Genomic DNA, 27,188 nt, shown 5'->3' with positions numbered 1-27,188 from the left:
AGATAGAGTGGTGAAGGGATGACGTATTTTTGTAGGCCAACCAGGAAGTAAGCATCGTACTGGGTCCCTCGTCAAAAACCTTTTGGGATTTTTGAAGTTTATGATACTTACAGGTTCAGCATGATAATCTTAACAGATGAACAGCACTTTTGTGTGTTTTGATGTTAAAAGCTATTGTAAGGCTACAAACGAACCACATCATGGTCGCACGATGTAAACGTCACCACCCTGAATCGTTCAACTTCACTGCAAAAACACATTAAAACACAATTGAAAACTATTATAAACAGATAAATCTACAAGTTGGTGTGTGTGACCGTTACTGTAAAGTTATAAAGGCGGCCAGTGAGTTTAATGAGTTTCTGTGTTTGGAGTGATGACGTCTGACTCTGTAGTCCCATTTAGCCACTTGTTAGCAACCACCTTTTTTAAGATGCCTAAAACCTTAAAAGTTCAAAAATTATGTTTTATGATGTAGAAAAAAAGTCTAAATATCTTAAGCCTATGTAAACCACAGACCTTATTTAAGGCATTTTACTGAAAACCCATTCAAAAAAATGCAAGTGTTAAAAAGGCCTGAGATTTCATGTGACATGTCACCCATGTTGACTGTCCCATGTGTAATGGGATGTGGTTGGACCAAAGAACAGGTGAGTAGTCGGTAATGACCTTTATTTAATCTTTTGGCAGGTTGAATGGAGCACAGGTGAGTACAGTCAGGCTGCAGGTAATCAGGGACAGTTATCAGTTCTGGGTTGGATCAGAGTTTGTAGAGAGACTGGGGTGAGCTCACGTTCACAGGTGATAGCTCAGAGTTCGCGTGTGTAAATTGTGAACGTGGAGCTGACTAGCAGGTGAAAAATCAAAACCGGAAGTGACATCCTCACGTACCTCGTGTGTTTTATTCTGAAAGTGCCAGCCGGATGCGGCGTTGTTATTGTTTGCTGCTAGCTTAGCCGCGGTGCTCCGTGTCTCTCGTGAATGAATGACATCATGCGGGCTGCTGTCGGTCTCCATCTGCGACATGACACCCTCAGACACTAACGGTTAGACGTTTATTTAAAATCTGCCGTTAAACCGGTAAGAGCTGCGCGTTAACGGTTTTTTGTCTCCAGTAATGATTCAGCGATTGCTTTGTGCTAGCTAGCTAACGTTAGCCTGTGCTGTCAGAGCCAGCAGTCAGGTGGAGCTAACGGCTAATGATGCTAAAGATGCGCGAGGAACTGACCTGTTGTCACTCGGTTATTAAATGACCACAGAGGGAAACTGAAATATATTTATTAATATTTTTAATGTGTTTGTGTTGAGGACACCTGCTCAGCTCACCTGCTCTCATACAGACTGTCCTCTGGGCTTTTATTCATGTTGAGATATTACATATTTCACATCAGTGTGCTGCTACATGATGCCCCATTTTACTTGATTATAACCTAATTATATATTAACTAATTCATATAGCTGCATTACCATCAGATTTTTTTTTTTTACTCAGCTTTAATATTTCTTCTATCCTTCAATTATTAAATTAGATAAAAACAGTATATTTCAGACACCAAATGCATTATATTTATTGTTTAATGAGTGAGTGCACAGTGTTGCATTATATTGTTTAAAACATGCATTATTAATTAGCTTAAGTCAGCCTCAGTCATTGTGGAACCACATTTTTTACATATTTTTTAATTTTTATATATCATTTCATTATTTTAGGAAGCTGTTCCTGTTCCAATCTGCACAAATTTCCATAATAAGCTTCCTTTTTTTTGTTTTTTCAACCAATGAGCAGCGATTTCTCATTTTGATATTCAGCTGCTGCTCAGATGAATCTTTGTCCCTTTCTGCTCTTCCAGTTGTCAGTCTGGTTTAACCATCGTACAATGTTTTGTATATTGAAGTACAGAAAAAACTCTTAATACAAAATATTTGTAAAGATGATATTTTCTACATCCTCAAAGCATTCAAACATTTAGAGTAGCTCTCTCAGACATCTGAATGGACCAAATTAGCCTTTGTAGCAGGAGATTACAAGCTATTCAGTGGTAGTGTAATCATAAATATGAGTGTTACTGATTAATGTTTCACCAGAGAGAGCAGACTTTTCATCCATTATAACTGCAAGTTAGAAATGTTATAGGAAATGAAAGCTGTAAAGATAAATATGTGAAGTAACTTAAATGTCAGTTTGGCTCAAAATTACAACTTTAACTTCACTGTTTTGATTTGTGTTATGTGCTTCATTTTTACTCTGCATGTTTTCACAGTTTTCAATCAGTTACATTTGTTCTGTTGATATCATATATCATAGCTTTTTGTTTTGCATCAAATCTTACACCACTACTAGTGATACTCTCTTTTATTTAGCTGCATCATATTATTGCATTGCTATTTGTGGCAGCTCTTATTTAGATAGATAGATAGATAGATAGATAGATAGATAGATATACTTTATTGATCTCAAAACTGAGAAATTGGGATGTAGCAGCGCCATGCAGTAAGAACAGAAAATAAAGAGCACACAGTATTAATAGAATATAAAGATATATGATTTGATCTCATATTATCAAGTCTGACAGATCAGCTCGATATTCTGTTTTAATCTTTAGTTATTCTGGGAATTTAAAAAAAGGTGTTTTGTTCCTGTAATATTTCTATTTCAACATCACATTAAATTTTTATACAAACTGTTCTGCTCTTCTTGGTTCCACTTACCTCGGTTATAAACTCTAATGTGCAGTTTTATGGTTTCAACAAAGATAGTTATCAACACATTTTTTGTTATTTTTGCAGATAATCAGATCAATAATTTAGCTTGCAAAATGTCAGATGATAAAGAAAAACAATCATCACAATTTATGAGTCAGCAATTGTAAGTAAGTAAACATTTCTATTATTCTATTATCATATAAGTCAAATCAAAAAAGCAAAACATTAAAATTGAGAAAATGTAATGAGACAGTATTCATCATTATTGCTTGAGAAAATTCATCATACAATTAATCGATTATCAGAATTGACAAACTGATTAATCAGCTTATTTGTATATACCAATTAATCAGTTTAACATTTTAGAAAATTATCATTTATATCGCTTTTGTTGTCTGGCCAACAGTCCAAATCACAGCTATTCTGTTGACAATGATAAAAAAATACTTTTAGCTAAACATTTTACTTGTAAAGAACTTAAAGGAATAATGATAATCAATTCTCAAAATAGTTTTTTTTTGTGCATTGACTTATTGAGTAATTGATTCTTCTCTGTGTCTTTCAGGTGTAGAGTGATGCAGCAGAAGTTGTGCTCCAGAGGTTCTGGTTCTTTCCTCTTGGAGAGGAACGGCCAGGCCTGCGGTGCCGTCACCGTCACCTCCTGCGACCTCCCCTTCCGCTGTCCCCGCTGTGGTGAACAGGAGCGTTTCCGTAGCTTGGCCTCGCTGCGCGCCCACCTGGAGTACCGCCACTCGTACTGCTCGCCAGACGTGACCTCCGGCGGCTTCAGCATCACCGGCAAACTCCCTGACCCGTTGACGGCGGCGATCCCCTGGCACGACATGAGTCTGCCGACCCGCAGGGGGCAACAGAGCGCCGGGCGACCGCCTCATGCCCGCTCCCTCAGTGACAGCAGAGACAGCGGCTACCTCCACTCCTACAGCTCTGTGAGGAGACGCACTCAGAGTGTCGGAGTGGGGACGCAGGCTGAGGAGGAGGAAGAAGAGGATGACGATGAGGAGGAATTTGGGACAGAGGATGAAGATGAGGAGGACGATGATGAGGGCGAAGAGAGAGATGGAAGTAGAACTGAGGAAGACATAAAAATGTCAGTCAAAAAGTCAGACGCATGCCACCATCAACTCAACCACCATCACCTCCCGTTCCCTCCTCCTGCACCTCTTGGGCCCCCACCAGACCCGGACCTGGACCTGGACCTGGTTGGTGCGTTCAGATTTACATACTCACTTTTTGGAGCAGGTGGAGGAGTTTTCAGCTTTGAAGTAATTGTTAAAAAGTTGAATGGGGACACCTCAAATAGTTGGAAGTTAGTTCAGTGATCAATAATCACGATTACTGTGGAGGATCAAGTTCTTTTGATCCCGATCCTGGGCAAAGTCGTTTGATCTGCCGAAACTGAGTCCAGATCAGATACTTGTATTTGCCTGAATAATGCAGCCGCACAGCACACACTTCACCTACTTTAAAGTTAAAAAATAAATCCAGTATATATGATTGACATTTTATAGCTCTGCAGTAAAATACAAGAAAATAGTCTGCAATCCAAGCAGTTCCTAAGGTTGTTTTTTTTCCATTTCATTTTGACAAAATAAAAAAGTAAACAAATTTAATATATTTGTATGGCTCTTATCACAATTCCACTTAGTGCAGCATTTGTTTTTTCAATAAAATAACAAAGTGAACAAACTAAAATGTGTCTTCAGAAATTGCTCTCAAATCCACTTACTGTAGCATCGTAATAAAAGTCCAGAACACTATAAATGAATGACATAATCACAATTCCACTTCAAAGTAATGTGAAGCTGAACTTTAACATTCTCAGTCACAATAAGTAAAAATAAGTCACAGTTCCTCATATTACAGCGTTATAGTAAACGTTGTTCACTAATAATTATAAAATTGAAATCTCCACTTAAAGTAGCGTACCAGCTTCACTTACACACGAAAAAATACTTTGTACTTATTGGAGTAGCAGCATTACAATAAAACCTGAAAATCTGCTGCAAAGCAATCTACGACACCTGTGTGATGTGAATGCTCAAAATAAAATTGATAAAAGATGTTTTGCTGATCCTTCAGATTAGGTTGGGACCTCCCCACAGATTACAGTATCAAGCAGTTCAGTCATGGTTACAGTCACAGTAACTTCTCTCCCTCTCTGTAACCCTCAGAGCAGAACTCGTACTCTGGGTTGGAGACGGCGGCGGCCTCAGCCGCCGTGCGCCGACGACTGGCCAGCATCCTGCGTGCGGCCGACAGCACCATGCAGCGCCGGCTGGCCAAGGTGAGCACGGAACTCGCCCAGACCGACACGGAGCTCCTGTGTGAGCGCGCTCACTCGCAGCACCTGGCCCAGGAGAGGCAGGAAGTTGCAGACAGGGAGAGGTCGCTGAGCCGGCAGGTGGACGTGGCCGTCATGGTGATTGCCGCGTTGAGGGAGCAGCTCAACGCCTCAGAGAACGAGCTGGAACGGAGAGAGAGGTAAACAGGCAAAAGGTGTGGGGAACTTGCATTGAATATGTCTTAAAAGTAGTATCACACCTTTAATGTTTCCAGAGGGAGCTGTGTGAAGTTTGATGATTGTCCTCAAGTGATGTCACTTGAGTCAGCATCAGTTAAGGCTTTGAAAGTTTAAAAAAAAATCTGGAGGTTCGAGGTCAGAAATAAGTGAGCTTGTAAGTCCTCGGTACCCTGCCGCTCATCCTGGCTACATGACCCATTGCTAGCAGAGCACCGTAGATAAATTGTAGGCAGTTGAGTTGAATTGTGGGTAATGTAGGCACAAGTTTTTTTTTAAAAGCAAGCAAGAATTCCCCCTGGAAACCTGACAGTAGATCTGGTCTTGTATCGATCAGCGCAATGTGAAAATGTCAACTCAATCTGCCAAAAATCTTTGCATCTGACATTGATAGACATGTTGCTCAATGATTTAGTGTCGCACACCCGTAAAATGGTTAAAATTGAAGCAACAGAGGCCCACATTGACTCTTAGTTTATAGTATGGGTCAAATTCTCTCAACATTTACATTCATTCAGTACTGTAGTATTGTTTTCCCAGGGAGGTCATAACCATTCAGAAGTTTCTGGAAGCGGCGGCTAGACAGGAGACGTGCGGTAAAGTTCGAATACAGCGCTTCATCGAGAATCTGCTGCGACGCATCGCTCTGGCCGAGAGACTGGTGGAGTATTACCAGGTCAACGGCAGCCCGCAGCAGTGCAACCATAACAAGGTACAACAGCACACACATATTTATGTACATATTTGCTCTTTAGTCATGAACACGACTGACTGAGTTAATCCTAAATTTAATTTACTGCTTGTATTTGGTTTGTGGTTGGTGACCTTTGACCTTTTCTGTGTCCTCATCAGTACCAGCAGCCAACTGATAATGGACCTCACAGAATCACTAAAAGCAGGTGAGTACCTTCAGATGTGCTCCTGTGATGTCGTGTAACTGTGAAACTTGAGTCAAAAATCAAATATTCATTATTATTTAATCATGTACAAACTTATAATCTGTGGCACTGAGCCTGAGGCTGTTAGGGCCGGGTCACACCCGAATTTATCACGGCAAGTTTTCAAACCAAAATGAAATTTCTGTGACACACCGTTTTGAAGTTTTAAATGTTGAATGAATAAATACAAGATTAGTAAGTGGTCATATAAATAAATCAATAAAGACAATAATTCAGTAACTGTGTTGGACGTGTTTGTCTTTATTTGGGGACTAAACTTTATGGCGGTCCTGAGGAAAAATTATAATGCAAAATCAAAACTAATGAAATAAAAAGAAATTAACCTGCATTAAACTCTGACTGTGTAAAAAGGACCAAAATTATGTCACATATCATAATACAGAGGTCAACTTTTTTAAAATATTTTTTTATATTTACAATTTCATCGTCCTTTGATAAATCTTTTTTGTTTGTATTTCCTTATCTGATTCATTTATTTGGTCAGTTTGAATTCATGTCAGTTACCAAAAAAATCATATATGCAGCCAAATTTAAAATCTGTTTGGGCTCTGGAGATGGTTCATTTTAGATTTATCTGTTGCCATTAGGTCCTTCACTCAAGACATTTCTCTCCCCATTTTTATTCTTAGCTCTTATGTTTGAGGTTACCTGCCAAATGACATGAAAACCAATTAGCCGCTGTGAAAACTCTTATTGCTCTGCAGGAGTGAGTGAATGAAGCAGTGCAGGTAAACTGCAGCTCCTGCTGAATCAAAGCCAAAAGGTGACTGAGTGGCTGCTGAATTATTCATAGGGATTCTTGTGTCGCATGTTAGATTTCTGTCTTGCCGTCATGTTTAATTCATTGCTCAACATGTAACACTTTATCTGTGTGCTGAATGAAAGTGTGTGTGTGTGTGTGTGCTTGTGTGTGTTGATGTTTAGTCAGTTACCTGTGCGTCATGCACACCTGCTTCTTCTTTTTCTTCAATGAGGTCCAAGTTGACTTTCTCTCATTGCTAGATTTAAAGGCACAGTTCCTGATTTTGTTACGACTCCCCAAATTCCTGAACATCGTCCCATTTTGAAACTGAACTTTGGATTGTATTTAGAAACAAAAAGTGAGTGATGAATACAAGATAATTTTCATCTTTTCCACTGGTTTTCCATTGTTTGAGGTTTGACTGGAGAGCTTTTAATTACACCATCTCGTTGTCTTCTTCTGAACCCAGCTGGAGAATTTGGCTTTACTTTTTGATGTTGATGTTTGAAGTTTGATGTGCACAACACCCAAGATTCACTCAACAGTAGTGGATAGAAACATGTATGATTTTACATTGTTTTTTGTCTTCAGATATTCCTGGAATTGATATATTGTTGTAAGAATATCAGTTATAGACAATATAATTAAAAAATAAATAAATAAATAAATCAGTCAATGAAACAGAGGAAGAAAAGTTGGCTAAATTAGTGGCATACATCTTGAGGAAAACCAATCACTTTTTTTGGAGCCGCCATCTAGCGGTTGTCTATGGAACTACAACTCTAGTAACTTTTCTAACAGTACATATTGTACATATTGTAAGCAGCACATATTGCATTGTAGTGTTGAGGATGATGACGATTTTGATGTGAGAGTGGCAGTAGCAGTACATATTGTACTTGTGAGTTATATTGCAGCATCAGCCTTATGCCACTGGTCCTGATGCTGCATTACTGTGGTTGTTGTGACCTGTTAATGGTGATGTGTGCCACATTGGAAATGGTTCTGTTACTGGGAGCTATTGTCATATTTAATACTCACTGAATTATTTTAGGCTGTATGGCATTATGGCGGACACTTACTAATCCGCTTCTGTGAAGCATTAATGTGTACAGATTATATTAAACTGTTGTATGTTTTTGTGTCATGTTGTTTGTGCTTTATGATTTTTATTGTGCTTTTTAACACTTTCTGCAACACACATTGCCACTGAATTGAATTGGTGAAACCTATTACTACAGTCTCCTTCCCACTTACTGTGTTCTTTTATTCATGTTCATGTAACATCTCCAGGTCTGCAGGAGGTCAGCTGTCCTCGTCTGGTCTCCATGACAACAGAACCCACTCCTCTTCGCAGTTCGGCGGCCGTCCTCTGTTCTCCAAACCGGGCGGCGGGGAGCGGGACCGGGAGCGGGAGCACCGAGAGCGTCTGGCCCAGTCGTCCAGGCTGTTCTGCCGACCCGAACACAGAGACGACATCTGGAACCACCAGCGCCGCCGGTCCACCGGGTACGAAACATAGAACTGTAGAGAAACACCGGGGGAGAGGGGGTATCAGAGGGTGCAGCTTTATTTAGCTTTATTCTGGTGTGTTAATCTGTGGAAAAGTACAGTGCAGTCACATTCACATCAAGCTTCTTTTGAGCCAATAATTTGAACTGTGAGGTGATGCCTCCTTCAGTATAACTCTTTATTTAAAAGAACGCACTTCAGTAAATCGTAATTGGTCTGGACTGATGCTCTTATTGAGCTAAAATGCTGCTTTATGCTTTTTTGGTCTAAAATCTGGCACTTAGCAATAGTTGTTTTTAAAGTCATGTTTTGACATTGAAATGCAAATTTAATCAAAATGTTAGTGACTGTCTTGCATACATTGTACAAAATGTTAAAAAAAAACAACAGGGAAACGTTATCAGTTATTGGTAAAAGACAACTATTTTAAATATAAAAAAAGAGTGTGCAATATGTGTTGTTCTCTCCAGATTTGATCTGATTGACAATTTCCAGAAAAAAATTACTTTTTTGTTTTTTCTTTATGTTATATCTTGAATGTTATCATTAAGTTTTGTAGAATGTAATTAGGTACAATTGCTCTTAAATGCAGCATTTTTATTAAATTGTTTTTTTATTAATCAGACTAAGAAAGCTATAGACAATAAGAGATAAGATTACATTAAACTATAAATCAAGAAAATATCTGCACTACCACAAAATTCACATCACGGTTACTGTTACTGCGTTACAGGGTTTAAAAATATGATGCAATAACAAATATTACTGCATGACCACACATTGTTTTCAAGTACATGATAATATATTGTGATTATTTTTAATTACCAGCACTGTGTTGTTGCATATTTCGTACTTTTCCATAGATTATTATACTGAAATAGAGGCATGTGCGGTGTTACACTGGGTGCTTTTTCAGCGGGATGCAGGTGTGGGTAAACTTTCAATATTCAAACACGTAAACAAACGACAGCTTCTAGTCTTTTGTCTCATTTGTCAGCACAAATCACAATATTTAGTACAGTATAATTAATCTTAAGTGATACATTCTGAATGCTCTCCTCTGTATTTTAGAGAAACTTCAGGTAAAAATGCGCTTTTGTATTCATTGACTGATTTCAGATTAAGTTACAGTTTGGATTGATTGGATTGAGGATGAATAGTTCCCGGTGACCGGTGTCGATGACACGTCCTCTCCTCTGGATGAATCTTTACATCCCGGCCTGCCCCCCCCTCCCCCTAAAAAAAAACTGCCCATCAGTCCCGTTATCTGATCTCTGTCTGTGCTTTTGAGGCCAAACAGCAGCGATGATTGCCTGTCATCATCTCGGTAGTTGACATCAATTAAATTTAACCCCTCTGCCAAACAGTGATTGTCTAATCTTAACTTTAGCTTTGAAGTTCTGCAAACGGTGGAGTTTTAATAAGAAAGTACAAATACAAATACATCCCTCCTGTACAGGGCTGTGCCAGACTCAGAATTATATCTGCTGAATTGGATCTGGCTGTTCAATATGAATAGTCAACCTTTATTTCCTCTTTTTCCATACAGAATTTGAGAGTTCGAAGGGGTGTAGTCAGGGTGACGGTAACGTTCACTTAATATAGTGAACAAGCCAAGTTAGCCCTTCAAGCTAATGCATGCTAACTACGCTAATGACGGACGGGAAATGTGCAACAAATCTTTTTACCAACACTAGACTCTGTCTAGTCATGTTGCTGTGAGCTGTAAATGTCACACTTTCAAACAGAAGGCAGAAGATAACGTTATCACAGAGCCTGACCGGGCAAAGCCTCTCTTCCTTTGAGCAGCTGTCTTTGTGTCCACAGCTGCCTCCATGTCACTCAGACTCACCTTGTGTCTGTGTCCGCAGCTCCCTGACAGTGAGGAGTTCTCTCTATGCAGCTAAATCTGGGGATCAAAATGTGCCCAGAGGTACACTGACACACAATTAGAATTAAAAACACACAATTAGATTAAAAATTAAAAAAAAAAAAAAAAAGACTGCTTTGAAAGAAATCTCTTATCTCTTATTCAGTTGTTAAAAAGTTAGACGTTGCTGGTATTTTCAACAAACTCATGAAGAAAACATTTTTTTGTTTGCTACCTCTGTTTGAAATTAAGGATCCATTGCTTTGAAAATTACTCAAATTTTGAATGCTAAATTTATTACTCTAAACTGCAAGAATGAAAAGCTTGATGGCAATAGTGAAGCCGCTGAACCAGACTTCCTTCCACCAGCTTCCTCTGAGAGGATCAGACACTCACCCCTGTAGCCACGAGAATCTCTCTTGAGACTTATTGTGTCTCAAATTCAGCATTTTTGGCACAAATATAGCTTATGTTGATTAAAAGGGGAGGCCTTGGTCGTGTTTGGTTCCATCTGAAATTCATTATCTGGTAAATGAGACAGTTTAAAAAAAGGTTAAGTTATAATTGATGTGCACAGCAAAGCTGCACCTGTTTGTCTGTGGTGGATTTTTAAAACCTTTTAGCTGTATATATATGCTGGGAATTAATCATCGAAACAATACAGGAGCTTTTTGTTTTTGTAATTGAGGTGTTGTGACGTCTCGACCTTGCAGCTCTGATTTGGTTTTAAAAGCACAGACAGAAGTTTGATGACACCAGACCGGGGTCAAATAAACTCTGCATGCACTTCTCGGCTTTGAAGAGGCTTCAAATGGCAGGTGGGTGGGATTCAATACTTTAGGACCAATTCAAATACTGCCTGATATTGTACATAGAGAGAAAACGTAGATATGTTGACTTGGAAATACTTTATTGTGATATTTATTTTTTTGGCAGTCGTGGTCCGATGTGGTCGATCACCCCCCACTTTGTTATGTTGTTATGTAGAATATTTCACCTTTCTTTGGGAAGGTTTTCCACCTCTGTCAGAGTCAGATTAGAAGTTATTACCTGTTTCATCTTTGTGCGTCCACTAGCCTAGCTTAGCACAAAGACTGGAGGGCAGGGAGAAACTGCTAGCTCCACTGAAGGTGAAAACACCTGCTAAGATATCTCATCAACAGTTAACGAATTAATTCATTAAGGAGGCTATCAGTTTTAATATTAAGATATTTCTTATAATTAAAGAATAACAGATGTTTTTCTATATTTTTCGTATTGTCAACAAACTCCATCTGCAGCCTCACACAAGTTAATGTATCCTTATCAAGTATTTTGTTTGTATCACATCTTCTTCCTCTGTGCCATAGAGCTTTATTTTTGTCCAAAAAACTATGAAAAGCACATTAATGTGCCACACTGGGTACGCTGACATGCACACTAATAATCCTCTGTTATTCCGAATATGGCAATATTCCAAATTTGATGCAAGTGATGTAAAAAGCATATACCATTTAGATTTTCTGAATGAGACTTTTTTCCCAATGTTGCATTTTGTGATTAAGATGTAGGATATGTTGATATTATTATCAGGTTTTTGGAGCAATAATTAGACATTAGTCACATAACATCTTTTGAGCATTATGAAAAACTTGGACTTTTTACATATTTTTCATTATTTTAATGTTTATTTTAATGTTTGGACACACTAATCAGAGTATTTATGTCTGCATGTAATATTAGTGTAATATTCATTTTCATCAACCATGTAAACAGCTTAGCAGGAATATTGTTTTTTTCTCTGAATAAGGGCAGATAACTGAATATTTTGTCCATTTAAACATGGTAGAACAGGGTGACATGTTCCTTCATCAGCATGAGCACACACACTGTAGTTTGTTCAGATTGTCAAATAATCACTATAGCACCAAATATGGATTAATTCGCCAGTGAAAATAGTCCCCAACAGATGCACCATTTCCTTGTGTTTGCATGATAAAAACTATAATGAGCAGCTGTTTTAGGAGATGGTCTTTTTTAAGATTGACCTCTTCAGTAGGAAACAGTGAGTTTGGAGGTATTGAGAGGGGGACTAACTTATTAGTTTTGGTCTTTTTATGGGATTGTTGACAATAACAAAAATACAGAAAGATTTATTCTTAAATTAAACCAAGTACAACATGTCAATAAATCATGTTTGAAAAGCATTTTTTGTTACTTTTGGTGGAACTAGTGACTTCAGGCTTTGAGAAACTTGTCGGATGAAATGAGCCATAAACATGCAGGCGCAGTTTGTCCCGGGTCTGGAGGACGCCACACATATAACGAATGTACTCTTGAGTTAACGTATAGCTCACACTGAAGAGATGCCGTGTTTTAAGACCTGACTCTTGTCTTGCCGTTCAGGCTTAAACTCGCACTCATTCACACAGAAACGGGTGGAGATTCTCCGATCACAAATGAATGCTTTCATCCAAAGTGACTTAACAGTGCCGTGAATGCATACAGTACACTTGCAGTAAAACTAAACTCTCGTTTGATAGAATCATTCGTTTCTCTGCATCATTCTTCGACGATGTGTTTACACTTCATTTTTTGCACTCATCCAATGATAAGAATGTAAATGTAAAAGACGGTATTCGGTGTAAAATGTATCTTTGCTGTCGTTGGTTTAGGTTTTGTTGACAGTGTTAATAGATATTTTGTATACAAAGCTATTATGTGTCGTCAAGTGGAAGTAGTAGTCCTACAGTACTTAAACTTGGCAGAACATTTTTCTGGGTCACAAATCATGTTTATTTAAGACCTTTAAGGATTCACTTTTTGTTTCAGGTTTGTGTATGTAATTTAATTTTGGCACAAGTTGGCATTGATATGGCCATAAAAAGTCATCTTAGTGTATATAGCTTGCAGGCATCCTTTTTAAAGACCTGACTACAAGTTGTGTCAATAATGATTTACTCCAAATTTATTGGAAGTTGCCATTTTTTAAAGCTAAATCATGTATTGTGTTTGTTTTTCTCCAGTTTAACAAACCAAGTCAGATTGGTATTTGACAGTTTCAGTAATATTTAATACTGTATCTTGAATTTTACTGTTGAATGGTCTAAAAAGCATTAGCCATCAGTTTTTTTAATGGCTTCATGGGCCCTGAAACGCTGAGTGTAAACTTGAGTATTGTCAGGTTTAATCTCCACTGCTTCTTACCACATGAATACCTGATGCTGACACATTTGGACTAAATGTCCACTGAGTATTGCAAAGGTCCATCCTGTGATCAGACTTCGGAGTCCTTTAGCACTTTGTGAATTTAGGCACTGATGATCTAAACCTGATAAGCCTGCTGCTGTTGATTAAAAACCCTGTTTCTAGTGAAAGAGGTTTTTGTTTGCACTCATCCACCTGCTCTGGTGTTGCTTTTCCTGTCTCCACACTTGTGTTATGCACCGTGCACACATGTAAAACCTGTATGCATGGCAGAGAATTCTTTAGGGCTGGCTATCGGTACTTTCTACCTTTAAGGTGTCAACTAGGGTTGCAAATTGTAAGCAGTTTTCTTAATCTATTATGAATAAGAGTAACGATGAATTAATTGATTAATCTTCTTCTTGGCTCCAGTGGAGCTGAGAGGACAAATTGCTGCCTCTGGGGACAGAGACACTGAATGCAGGTTGGAGCTGGTGTGGATAAAAACTACTGATGATAGTAATATTACCAGTCACATTGTGAGACAAAATATGAGATTGTCCGCCACATATAAAGACTTCTCCAGGTGCAGGACATGCAAGAAAAACTAAAGCAACAATTTTTGCTATTAAAAATAAGTCATTTCGGTCAAGCGACACTTAGGTTTAGCCCTGTAGTTGTGTGTATGCGGATGGACTTTCACTAACTGCCCCTGGCAAGGAGCTCAAACTCTCTCAGATGCAGTTAAAACCCATACAGTCTGGTGTGACGAAGTCAAGTGTGGTTTGACCGAATTGGTAGTTCAGCATGCAAAGATGCCACAAAAACTTCCAGAAGTATGCTATAAGCCGCTCAATTTACATTTTGGGTGCATGAAGTACTTTATTGGTATCGATATTTACATTTTCCGCCAAAGTTAGCACGTGCACGTGGGTTTGTCAAACATGAGTAAACCCACTAAATATAGGCAATCGACTACATTTCCAGTACATCAGTCTGCCTTTCTGTCAGCTTTGGTGTGTGTGTGGGTTGTTTTGTTGGTGTGTCTGTGTGACGTCACAGACAGGCAGGAGAACAGGTAAACAGTAGACAACAGCAGGGACAGAGGTCTTTGAAAACTTTTCAGTGGCTTCTCTTCTTTATCTATTACTCATTCAGTATCTCTTTTAAACTCGATGCAGATGTTGGATCGATGTTTTTAGTGCTGCTTAGGAGGAGATGGATGGTAATTAGTGGCAGAACTTCATTACATCTTTCCAGTTAAGGAGCTGAAATTACTGCGTTCATCCGGGTTTTGTACTCGTCTACCGCAGAGTCATTTGACCTGGGTGTGAATGCCGATGCATTCTCATTGCATTAAAAAGCCAGATGTTAACAGAGGGTTTTTTGTAGTGAGTGTTTGTATCCGTACCCAGCCCTTGCATTCTTAAGAGAAATCGTCTTGTGGAAACTAATCTTGGACCCACCAGGTTTCTGGTTTACACGACATTCAAGAAACCAGCGACTGTAACCTGGTAACCAAAGTGCATGTAGTTGCATGGTCTTCTTCACTCTGTGAGGTCCGTCTGTCACTTCATCCACTGATCGCAGTGTTTCTATTAAAATGATGAAACCTGGAGTTTGGGGTTTTTATGCAAACAGCAGCATTACTCTTGTCAGATGTGTGTGTGGAGGAGTGTGTGCAGTGCTTCAGGTTTGCCATGCGTCCTGTTGTGTGTTGATGGTGCTCAGTCATTGGAAAGGTGGTAGAAGATGCATGAGGCAGCCCTACTATTACTACTACTATTAATACTACTACTACCACTACTACTACTACTACTACTACTACTACTACTACATATGTAGCTATTGTGTTACTGTGAAAGCATGCTTCATATGTACCAAAAAAAGCAAAGTACTTATACTGTAATCTTGTACTACTATGTGTACTTTTGTAGCAGAGCGAGGTCTATTTTAATGGTACAGTATTTGAAGGACAGTTGCACTAAACCAACCAAGAGCACTTAGTTTAAGGCTGATTTCATACGAAGGGAGAGTTGTAAACTGGACAATCAGGTTTAGAAAAGTCTGGAAAATGAATTTTATTACTTCTGTGTTTTGAAATGTTTTGGAGGTTAACAGAAATGTGCTCTGAAACGGAGAGAGAGAAAGAAGTTTTAGAAGTGGGTGAAAACATTACCGAACTAGTATTATAACTGCAGTTAATGTTAGTTTGATTATGACACTACTACCTTTCTTGCCGTGAGTCGGTAGAGATTAAAGTTAGTTTTATGTTGTGTAAAAAAACTGTTTCTGCGCCAAGTTTGATATCCTTGAGTTCATCATGTTTGTCTGTAGGGATTTCGTTTGCAGAAGTAATCTCTAGTTTTGTGCCTTCACTGAGAAACTCTGTTGTCTGTATAACACTGTGCAAAATGCAATACTGTGAAGACCTGGAATACTTTTTATGTTGAAACTTGTCGGTCTGTGTGATAACCATCGATGATTAAAGAACATGACACCAAGATTATTACAGTATTTTGTTTTTAATCAAGTGTTGTGGATTAATACCCTTTAAAATCTGGATCGACATCAGTTTTCTTTTGCTGCGTTCAGACACCTTTTACAAGGCGGCTTGACCAATTTCAAAAAAATGGGAAAAAAACCCGGCAACAAGTAACTTGCCATGAAATGTCCTGCAAATTGCAAGTAATTCATAGATTACGAGTTTTTTTAAATGCTGGGAAAAAATGTCCCAAAAACTCTATATTTAGTTAACATAATTACACATTTAAAATTATTTTACAGAATTATTTTAATTTTCAGGTCAGTTCCTTTTTTTGTTTCATTTGTTGATTTTACTGTCCCATTTTGTTTGTTTCTTTTGTTGTTTTTTGTTACTGCTTTTTGTCAATTTTTAGGAAATGTTTGTTAGTCTTTGTCTTCTTCCCCTGATTTTGAAAAAAATCAAGCCAATTTACTTTGGTCTAAAAACAATGGTTATTTTTTTATCTGTAACATAATTTTAAATATATCATTACAAAAATCTGAAATGTACTTTTCTGGACATAATCTCTAATCTCCCTAGCTAATTTTCTTCTCCCTAGCTATTATTTCCTGTCATGACACGTTTAAAAAATTTTCAGAAATTTGTGGGAATCTTCTTGCAAAGTTTTTCTCCATGTTTTTAAAAAAAATCAAACCAATTTTGTCAGGTCTCAGATCTTCTAATGCTTGTAAAAGCTGCCTGAATGCATCACGGGAAAACTGATGTTGATTCAGGTGTTAAAGGGTTAAGCTTGTCTTAACTACAGATCTTTCTCAAGACTTCTAACCAAAAAGCCCATTGACTGAGACGAGGAAACCAGAGGGGCTGAAATGCTAAATTATTTTCCGGTTTTAGGACTAATTTCTGCGGTTCTCTATAATAAAGACCAAAAATTCATTTTTTGAAAAGCCATGCCACTTACAGTCAGTCTAATTAGCTTGAAATTTAACTCCCAATTGCAGCTCCCTGTGATCTACGAAAAAGCCAAAAGAACCATTAAGGTCTCACTAGGAAAAAATTTTCACCAGTTGAAAACAAGTGCATTGGCCCTTTGCAAACATTTTGGACATTAATCAATGACAGATTGTCTAAACATCACCAAACTCGCTGGATATTTTTAACTCAGCTGCTGACGAATGTCCCCAAAATGTTTAGAAGAAGCAACAGTGTTGCCAAAGAAGAGCATCGCCTGGTAGAGATTTAGGCATTAATGAATCAGGATCTGTGGGACTGTGGTAAAACATGCTGGTTATCTTTTATAAAGATGTTATAAACTGATCCTTTTTTAGCTTTCTAGTTTTAAAGGTTCATGCTGGCTTGGACCCCAGAATATTATTTTTCGAGCTTCAGGAGTGGTGTTGGGATGGTTTAGAGTTAATGCTAGTGATTATTTTTGTTTAATTGAACATTTAATTTGTTCGTTGTGTTTTGTAGTTGCTTGTGTAACACAGTAAGGTGTACATTGTTGAATATCAGAGGCAGCGACACTCTCAGTTTGTATCCCCCCCTTTGTTTTTTTACTTATGTGTTATTTTGATGTCTCATTTTGAGATTTGCTGTCATATTAGTCAAGAATTTCCCACAGCAAACAGAAAAATGGAAAATAAAAGGACTCCCTTGAGTTACTGAATACTGAAATACTGTTTACTGGAAGTTAGACCTGTATTTTATTTTTTATGTTTTGTAGTACTCATAAATGGCCACATGGTGTCACTCTCTACCGGTGCAGGAAAGCTGAGACTTGTGTGTTGCACTGTTAAATTTTTGTCAACATGACTCGACTTTCTCAGAATGCCTTTTATGACCTGAATATTTTCTAATCCTCTGCACGGCGGCCTTTATACAACTGGTGATTTTCTTTATTTTTCCCGTTTGTTGTAATCTCTATTGACAAATGTTTGCATGCTCTCTGATTTTCATTTGTAGTCTGTTTGTAGTCCGAGGAGTTTAGACCAATCACACTTGAGCGGCAGGTGAACAGCCGATGTTTGCAGGTGAACACGTTGGCTGAAATGCAATCTGGGAAGCCATTGGCTATCATCCGACGACATTTTAGCGTTAGATTAGTTTTGTTTCGATTTTTCTACATTCTTATGCAGATTTCTTTATAGAAATGAGCTGAAAACCCCAGTGCATGAAAGAGGACGTCTTGGCGCAGATATAGATTGCATTTGTCGTAAATACTCTACATTAACCACTTTCCAAGGCATGAACCAGACAGGAGATCTGCACACTATTTTAAAAGCTTCCAGCATTTTTAATTGTGCAACAATTCAGTCTAACTAATCTTTGTTCAGCACTGTCAGATCAATCTAACAGCGATGTTTGGAACTGACATACCTGTCGGAGATCACTGTTAGATGGAGACTTTTCACGGTTAAAATTGCTTTCATACAGTATGCAGATCTCTTTTCTGACTCTGGCCTTAGTTTGATTTTTTGATCCAGCACTTTTAAAGTTTGTTAGATGTGCATTCCCTCCATCCCACTTTCCATAGCATATCGTTTTTATCCACGTTATCGCCTCCTGGGTTTATACAGAGCTGTTGAGAAAGTCACTGCAGCTTGTGTGGCTGTGTTGATGTAAACACAATTTGAATTTCTGAAATTTTCACTCCCTCTCCTCGTGGCGATAGCTTGGTCATCGCAGGTATCCCAATGTCGCTTCCAATACAAAATGAATGGAAGCGGATTTCTGGACGTGTGTTGTTGCGGATAGTGGGAATGCACCGCAAGGAGGGAAACTCTAGGTTTTAGCTGGTCAGTTGTTCCAACGCTGACTGAAAAATTGTGCCTATTATTGGATGGATTAGGTGACATTTTGCACTGACATTCATGTTCCCCAGATGATGAATCTTATCAACTTTAGTGATCCCCTGACCGCTCATCTTAAAACCTGATTTCAGACAATCATGCTCCTCTCAGGTTGAATTATAACTACTTCTTTGATCCTGAACTTTATAACTTCTAGCACCAATATGAGGCCAAAATTTCAATTTGTCCTAACCAACAATCCAAAATTCACACTCACTTTATGCCAAGGTTAGTCAGCTGTGTGAGAAAGGAGCCAAGGTTTTGGACTTCTCTCTCAGCTCTCTTTTTTCTTCCCTACACAAATATTTCTGTCACCTTTTCATGTGAACAATCAGTGCAACACTATGAACCTGTTACAGCAGAAACAGTCTGATAATGTGTTTCATATCTCCGCATATAAACTATATCGCCTCGAGGTAGGAAAATAGTCAGTCTTGTCTGATGGGAAATGTTGTCTTTAATTTAGGGAAGGCGCAGCAGTGAAACTCTAAAAAGTTATTTTCGTCGTGACAAGAAAAGTTGTCTCCATGAGTCAAGGACAGTCATGTGGTGTGTAACATCGTGAAGGCGTCCACGTTTTTCATTTATGATGATGGTGAAAACACTCCCACACACAGACCCACATGATGATGTGTAAACACTGGCTATATTTAACATCAGATAACAATGTGCCTGCAGAGCATGACATGCATGTCTTTGAGTACAAAAAAACAACAAAGTGAGGTATTTGTAATATTCCTGTGTAGAAATATCTTGGTTTGATGTGATTTATTGCAGGTAAATTAAAAAATGTGCACCACTACAACAATATATCGACTGAAATGGTAACAGCCTTCACAAAATATTTAAAAAATTTTATGAAAACTTGATACCTTGAGTTTAGAAATGTGATTTAAAAAAACTTATGTTTCAATTCAAGTTAGATTTTGAGTCCAGCAAATACTATAATATAATACAAATATTGATATTTGAGAAGGAAAAATGACCAAATCTTCTTAATTGGAAACCCTCAAACTTAGTTTTTCAAGAGTTTTGATCAAGATATGTGCCAAGCAGGATATAATAAAAACATAAGAATACTCGCAAATATATTCCTCCTCTAAGCAAACATCTCTCCTTCTGTTTTCGAAATATGAAATACGTCCAAAAACATGTTTGTGAGGTTACAGTGACCTTTGACCACCCAATTCTTATCAGTTCATTCTCAAGTCCAAGTGGACGTTTGTGCCAGATTTGAGGAAACTTCATCAAGGCCTTTTTGAGATATCACATTCACGAGAATGAGACTGATGTAAGGTCACTTTGACCTTTTACTTTTAAACCCCCAAAATTTAGTCCTTCGTTGAGTCAAAGTAAACGTTTGTGCCAAATTTAAAACATTTCCTTGAGGTGTTCTTGAGCTATGGGGTTCAAAAGAATAAGACAGAAGAGGTCATGGTGACCTTGAACTTTGAACTATCACCACTAAAATCGAAAGTGTTCATCCTTGAGTCCAAGTGGATGTTTGTGCCAAATCTGAATAAATTTCCTCAAAGTGTTCTTGAGATTCAGCATTGGTGAGAAAAGGAAAAATTAACAAACAGACAATTTAAAACTCACAGGCTATCAAAAAAACCACACTAACAGTAAATGTAACTTTTTTATAAATCTTAAACAATAAAGTTAGATTTTTACAGCTACATAACTCAATTTAAAAAAAAAAACAACAAATAGTTTTTACCATGATAAGGATAGATTTATTCTCCATTTATTGAATACCTTTTTTTTCTAACATATCTGTGAAAAGACAAAACTGGTCAATAATGTCTTCCTTTGCAATTCGTTTCATTCTGGCTTTTATTAGAATTATACAAAAACCCATTTTACTATTATTTCTATTTGTGTTTGGTGCATATTCCCAAATATGAAAGACACAGGGTCGGCGACGACAGCTCAGTCTGCCTCCTCGTGAGATTATCGGACCGTGTTCGTGTGTGTGTGCATGCTTTGTGAGAACATAAGGAAGTGATTACCATGACAACACGGTTTTTTTCCCCCTCCCAGGCGTTGGTGACGGTTTCTCAAGTCCAAACTCTCCAAAGCTCCAGGGAAAACACAAATATGTTCAAGTGGTAAAACTCCTCCGTTTTTATCAGTCCTGACTTCACAAACGCAGCTTCTCCCTCCATGTCGGAGGCCATAATACAGCAGAGCTTTTTAAAGTCACACACTGATGTGAAACAAACTTTTCTGTGTTTTACTTTCCAAATAACTCAGTGGGCCTACATCTTAAAAACCGACACTCATCACACGAATGTTATTGCACAGGACTTACTGCTATAGGCTTCAATAAATACAAACATTTTTCTTCCTCTCAATCAAATTTCCTCCGATGTTCTTTGAAATCTGAAATTCGGGCCACGCTAGCAGCTCTGTGAGGCTGCACGGCGCTGCTTTGAGCTAAATGCAAATGTCAGCATGCTAACATCCTGATGCTGAGCAGATATAATGTTTACAGTGTTCATCATCTTGTTTTAATGTGTCAGCATATAGCCGTTTTTTACATTGGCGACCCTGGGGGCACGTCCCCGCCACTTTTTTAAAAGCATCGCCTGTTAAAAATGTTCTGAAAATTAGCTTGCACCAAGAAATGTTAACTAACAAATGATAACGCTTGCGAACGGTTTATGTGATCAGTCAGAAAACATAAAATGCATCGCAAATATAGAATGAACTAATGTGCATTTTCAAAAAACCGTATGTTTAAAAAAAATCCACCCAGGCCTTTGATTGTAAAATAAACCCAAAATGTTTTTTTCATACAAAATCCTAGTTACTGAGGTTTTTTTTTTTTAAACAAAAATCCTTCCAATAGTTGTTGAGACATTTCATGTCAACTAATGACAAGAAAACATAAAATGAAATGTAAATACAGGAGAAAAGAAATGCTTAAAAAAATCCGCCCAGGCCCACTGATTCTAAAATGAGCCCCAAATACTTTTTATCTATTTATTTATTTTTTTTTAAAAAATCCTTACAATAGTTATTGAGACATTTCATGTGAACTAGCATTTATTTGTTTTTATGCAGTTTAAGTGTTGAGATTCAAATTTTATCCTAAAGTGTGAGAGTTTTGCTTTGGTGCCAGCTTTCAGCCGTCAGCTTGTTCACCAAATGCTTCCTTTTCTCAGTCGCTTGTAAAGGTTCAAATGAAGCGTCCGTGTTTTTATTTATGTCTTCTTTTCATTACCCAATTCAACAAACCATCTGTGCGTTGGGAAAGCGAGCTGAGAGATGAACCTGAGTGCACAGTGAAATGTTAAATGCCTTGTTATGTTATGGTTCCTAACTGCATTACAGCGTGTCAACAAATACTGCAGGCTGCTGTTGATCTTTCATGGAGAGAGTAAACACGATAACACGGCGCTTTGACGTCACACCACGCTCTCGGTCCACACGCTTTGGCCGTGAAATCATCGCTTTGACGTCGGACAGTCTCTGCAGAGCAAAAAATGTTTTCTGAAACCGTCACGCAGCCGTATCAGCGTGAGCATCTACAGATTGTCACCCTGCAGGCCGGCCACCGTCCGAGGCCATGTGGGCCGCAGATAACAGATTTCTGCAAGTGGAGACATGAAGATCTGTCACAAAGCCGAGCTGTTTTTGAACAGGGAGAGAGGAGAGAATGCAGGCGGTCAATTTTAACCAAAGAAACACCAGAATGAGCAGTTTGTAGAAGCTTTTTGGACTTCTAGTGTGCTCTTCTCTCTTATTTGTCACAGTATTTCTACACAGAGCGTACAGCAAAACCTCTAATGCTGCTTTAATCAGTGACCCCAATGACTGTGAGTTTGTATTTTGGCTAAACTCCACTTCATTTTCCACTTCAAAAGAAAAGTTGGGGTTATACGTGATGTCAGTAGCTGCATGTGAAGCTCCCCTGCGGGACTCTTTGGGCCTCCAGATCCAGTTTCCTGTCTATACCCTGCGGACCAGAGCCTCTGTCACAAAACACATTTGGATCCACTCAAGTTGAAGTGTCTGAGGGACAACGGCACGCAATCCTCAAAATAGCCTTATTGAGCTTCTGTGAACTGAGATCTCTGATCAGCACAGCGCCGCGGTTATCAGGAGAAACCAAACAGCTGTAATGTAGAAAACGGCTGGGAAAAGAACCCAGCTAGCAATTGTTGGTTCTAAAAACGTTCTGAGAATGACCCGGGTAATGTTTTCGTAACGTTTTCAGCGGCATGTTTTCTTTTAGTTCCCAAAATGTTCTTCTTAAAGTTAGGGTAACATATTATGTCACATTACATTTTGATATAACATGCTCTGTAGTCTCAGGTCTCAATAACTTGATCTGAATGTTGCTTTGAAAACGTTTTTCTTTTGTTCTCCTGAAACATCGTGGGAATGTTTTGCAAAAATAATATACTATATTACACCTCTCAACATCACCAAAACATCCTCAGAACATTACAGTTAAAACGTTACATCTAACGTCAGCATTTAACCTTACAGGAACATTATTTGAAATGATAAAGATCCTTAAATCGTTCTTTAAACATTACATTTTAATGTTTTCTTTAAAACATTATTGCAACTTGTAGGTAACGTTAGCAAGTGTTGTGGGAACGTAGCTGGGAAGAGATTTAGCATCACTCAGAGTCCAGTGTGATAAATATTCTGGAGTCTATAAAGCTTTTTTTGTACAAAATAAAACTGTTTAGTGGGTTTTATGAATCACTCAAGTACTGTACTTAAGTATGAATTTGAGATACATGTACTTGACTATTTTTTTTTTCATGCCAATACATTTTAGAGGGAAATATTGTACTTTTTACTTCACTACATTGATTTTTGTGAAGCATTACTTAAAAACTGACATGGCACGAAAAATAATAAATCATCAAATTCAATGAATAATGACATATTCAAGTCTGCAAAAAAAAAATTTAAATAATCTTAGCCTCAAGTATATTAAATTGTTTCCATCTTTATAGCTTTTTTCCTATAATAAAAACAATGGTATCTCCACAGAGACTGGCATTTAAAGAGTTAAACATCTGAAAATGAATGAGAATTTGGTAGTTATGATCATTACTGACATACATTTAATATTTTTTAAAAACTGACATGGCACAAAAAAATAACAGTTCATCAAAATCAATTATGTTGCTAATCAACGACATATTCAAGCCTGCAAAAATTAAGAAAATGAAAATCTGATTAGACTTGAATATATATATTTTTGTTCAAATAAGAGAATAGATCTTCTTGTATTGAACTTCCCTCTTTGTGTTTACCATTTGGACTGCAGTGAAAGTATGGAAACGAAAAGAGGACATTTTCTGCTAAAACTTGTGCAACTTTGAAAGATTTTCACTTGGCTTTTGAAACCTTTGATCAACTTCAGATGAGCTTTTTAATGCATTTTTGCAAAGAGTAAGAGCTGTGAAGTTTGACCCCATCTTGACTTTAGAAGCACAGTATAAAGGGAACTCTTAACAGGAGGACTGCAGCAAGACAACGCTTTTAACCCTTTGAACCCAGAGCAAAGTGGTTTGTTTTCTTTTGAAAACATGGGGAAAAGAAAGAAATGTTGTAAGGAAATAGGTAGATTTGGAAAATCATTTTTTAAAAAGATGGGAAAAATGTCCAGAAAATATATTTTTTTGATTATTATAATTATATATTCAAAATTCTAGTAGATTTCTATAATGAAATTATTATTTTTTAGTACTTTACATTGTTTTTTTTGTTGTTTATTTGTTTGTTTTGTAAAATACTTTATTTTTCTTTGTGTTTTTTTTTCCTCATTTTTAGCTACTTTTCTTGTACTTATTGCTTTTGATCGTGTTTTAAAAGGTTAATGTTCATATAGGCATCTGACTGTTGTTTTGAGGGAGATTTTACATCAATGTGACATTAAGATTTACACGACAACAAACCACAACAGGGTCTGTTGTCTAGGACACACAGCAACATACAGATCTTCTGCTGTTTACTGTTGTGTGTAAATATACACGGCTGTGTGCGTGTGTGTGTGTGTGCGTGTGCGTGTGTGTGTGTGTGTGTGTTTTTGGCCCCAGAGCCTGTTGCAACACAATAATTCATCCTGTTTATTTGATTTGGAGGACGACCCACGCAGGGCTTCCACAGTTTGGCTCAACATCAGGTCTAAAAGCGTCCGAGCTCTGAATCATGCCGTCTATTTTCAGCTCGTCTTCACTTCCCACTAATAAAAAACAACATGTTGCTTCAGGAGAACTGCGACGTCACGCTCAGTCTGCACAAACACACACGCACACACACACACACACGGGGCCTCCGAGTCACACTGTGAGTAGGTGGGTGTCAAACTGATTCTTTATGAGATGCAGGCTGAGGAGCGAGGAGCTGGAGGGAAGTGAGGAGGTGAGCTGTGTGGGAGCGGGTGACATCTCCGTGGACGGAGCTATTTGTGTCCTCAGTATCACCACAAATTCATTTATTAAAGATCCCCCTCCGCTAAAATCTAAAATGTAGGTATTAAAAATTGGTGGGTGTGCGGGTGGATCAGTGTGCAGGAGGAAGTACCACATTCTGGATTCGGATCCGGCTCCGTTCACACTTAGACGTGTTGTATGTGTAAGTAATTCGTGTCCTCAGATTTAGTGATTCATACTCCTCGATGACTTAAAGGAAATCGCCACTCTGCTGATTTTCAGCAGTGGAAAGCAACAAAGTACTTTTACTCAAGTGTTGTACTCCACTTGAGTATTTTAATTCCTTTTTTGAGGTTTTACAAAAGGTTTTCAACCTGCAATATTTTGAATTGTAGGAAGCTACTGAACACCTTTAGATATTACTTTTCTGCCAGTTTCAAGACATTATCATTGAGCGTACTCCAAAGTTTCACTGCATTGTCCAATATTTGTAGAAATTCGGGGGAAAATGCTAAATCTAATAACTTGGATCTGGAGACAAATCACGAGGTCTGAAGAGTCTCCATCAAATCACTTTCCCTCCCACTGCTTCCTGTTTCTCTCTGCTTTGATCGGCCTAATAAACACAAATAAATCTTTCAACAGGCCGACAAACTCCATCACACAAATGTCTTTATCAGGCTGAATTTCCACGGAGTCGGCTGTCATCTGTGTCTCTGTGTGAGCGTGTGTGTGGGCGGGAGTTCCCCAGCAGAAAGACGTCCAAATTAACTGCCTACATCCTTAGAAAGAAATGCCACAACAAGTGAGTCACGCCCACGTACATGAGTCACTGTGATCTTGTGGGAGCTAAAGTAGGTTTCTAACCCAAAAATTATGAAATGAAAAATTATTTCACTGGTCCAGATAGATCAGAGTGATGAAAAGCAGCCGACCCGCTGAAGAGCTTCGTTCCCTAAAAGGATGCGGATGGCACTCCTGGAAATAAAAGTGGATATTTCTCACAACATCTGAGCTGAACTGTTTATTGCAGATTTGATTGATCGTGTTTGCATTTGTGGGCCTGAAATAGATGTTTCAACCCCTTTCATCCATTACTATTAGCTCACTATCTCAACTACTTATTTATTAGGGGAGAACACTGGCTGCAACATTTTTGTATCGACATTACATAACCTTTCATTACTCGCAGACTATTTAAAAGGTAATGAAAATAATTTGGTCCCTGAACAGATAGAGTTAAAATTGTATGACATTTTTCAAAATCTAATCCAAATGTAAAAGGCACAGTCTTGTAAAGCGTACCAGAAGTGCATTTTCCCAAAATTCAGCTTCACTGGGATGGAATTTAATCAAAGTGTATTAAAATATATCTATATGTTAATTTAACCTTTTTAAACCTGTGCAAAGTGGCTTAATTTCTTTAAAAAACAAATGGGGGAAAAGGCAATGAGCAACTTAAGAAGAAAACAAACCCCCACAGAAAAAAAAATACAAGCAATCATTAAGAAGTACAAGAAAATTCCCTGTAAATTAGCACAGAATAAATAAATAAAAATAAAAGTTTTAAAAAAAACATAAAGCGTTTTTATAAGGAAATTACCTGGGAGAAAAGTACTTAAAAGTTGTGATTTAAAACAATAATTAAAAGAATAATACATTCTAATTTTAATTTTAAATATATAATTAAGATGATTGTAACTATAGTCCTCTGGACATTTCTGGTTAAAAAACAAAAAAATCTAAATCAACTAATATCTTTCAGTTTGCAGAACATTTCTTGGCAAGTTGCTTATTGCCCCCCCTGTTTTTATTTACTTTTATTTATTTTTTCTTCTATTTTTTTTTTTTTTTTTTACATTTTAGGCTATGTAACACTTTTAACATAAGTTGTTGTTCTGTTAAGATTATTGTTTGCGAGCCTAACTGTTTATAACAAATCACAGAAGGA

At 37.8% G+C, this 27,188-nt stretch overlaps 1 protein-coding gene across 2 annotated transcripts; it reads left to right on the top strand.

Annotated features, from left to right (window-relative positions):
- Positions 1-907: 907 nt before the first annotated feature.
- On the top strand, positions 908-15,996 carry znf365 (zinc finger protein 365). 2 transcript variants are annotated; one of them, XM_088086694.1, is made up of 7 exons: positions 908-1,046; positions 3,269-3,927; positions 4,896-5,205; positions 5,783-5,954; positions 6,095-6,141; positions 8,237-8,452; positions 9,575-15,996. In XM_088086694.1, the coding sequence occupies exons 2-7, from the start codon at positions 3,279-3,281 to the stop codon at positions 9,594-9,596; spliced, it is 1,416 nt and encodes a 471-aa protein (XP_087942820.1). In that variant the 5' UTR covers positions 908-1,046; positions 3,269-3,278; the 3' UTR covers positions 9,597-15,996. The 2 variants fall into 2 exon arrangements, with proteins under 2 accessions (XP_087942820.1, XP_087942821.1); XM_088086695.1 differs by having other exon boundaries at positions 936-1,080.
- The last annotated feature ends 11,192 nt before the right edge of the window (positions 15,997-27,188 follow it).

The sequence above is a fragment of the Plectropomus leopardus genome, chromosome 13, assembly GCF_026936395.1.
Source record: "Plectropomus leopardus strain MGB_pleo_1.0 chromosome 13, ASM2693639v1, whole genome shotgun sequence".
Classification (NCBI taxonomy): Eukaryota; Metazoa; Chordata; class Actinopteri; order Perciformes; family Serranidae; genus Plectropomus; species Plectropomus leopardus.
The sequence above is the reverse complement of the archived record's forward strand: the minus strand, read 5'-3'. Positions and strand labels throughout refer to the sequence as shown.

Excerpts from the sequence above, each read along its gene's own strand:
- znf365 (XM_088086694.1), top strand. The coding sequence starts at position 3,279 with ATGCAGCAGAAGTTGTGCTCCAGAGGTTCTGGTTCTTTCCTCTTGGAG. Across the intron at positions 5,206-5,782 it reads GAGCTGGAACGGAGAGAGAG|GGAGGTCATAACCATTCAGA; the intron begins GTAAACAGGCAA and ends TTGTTTTCCCAG. Across the intron at positions 6,142-8,236 it reads CACAGAATCACTAAAAGCAG|GTCTGCAGGAGGTCAGCTGT; the intron begins GTGAGTACCTTC and ends TAACATCTCCAG.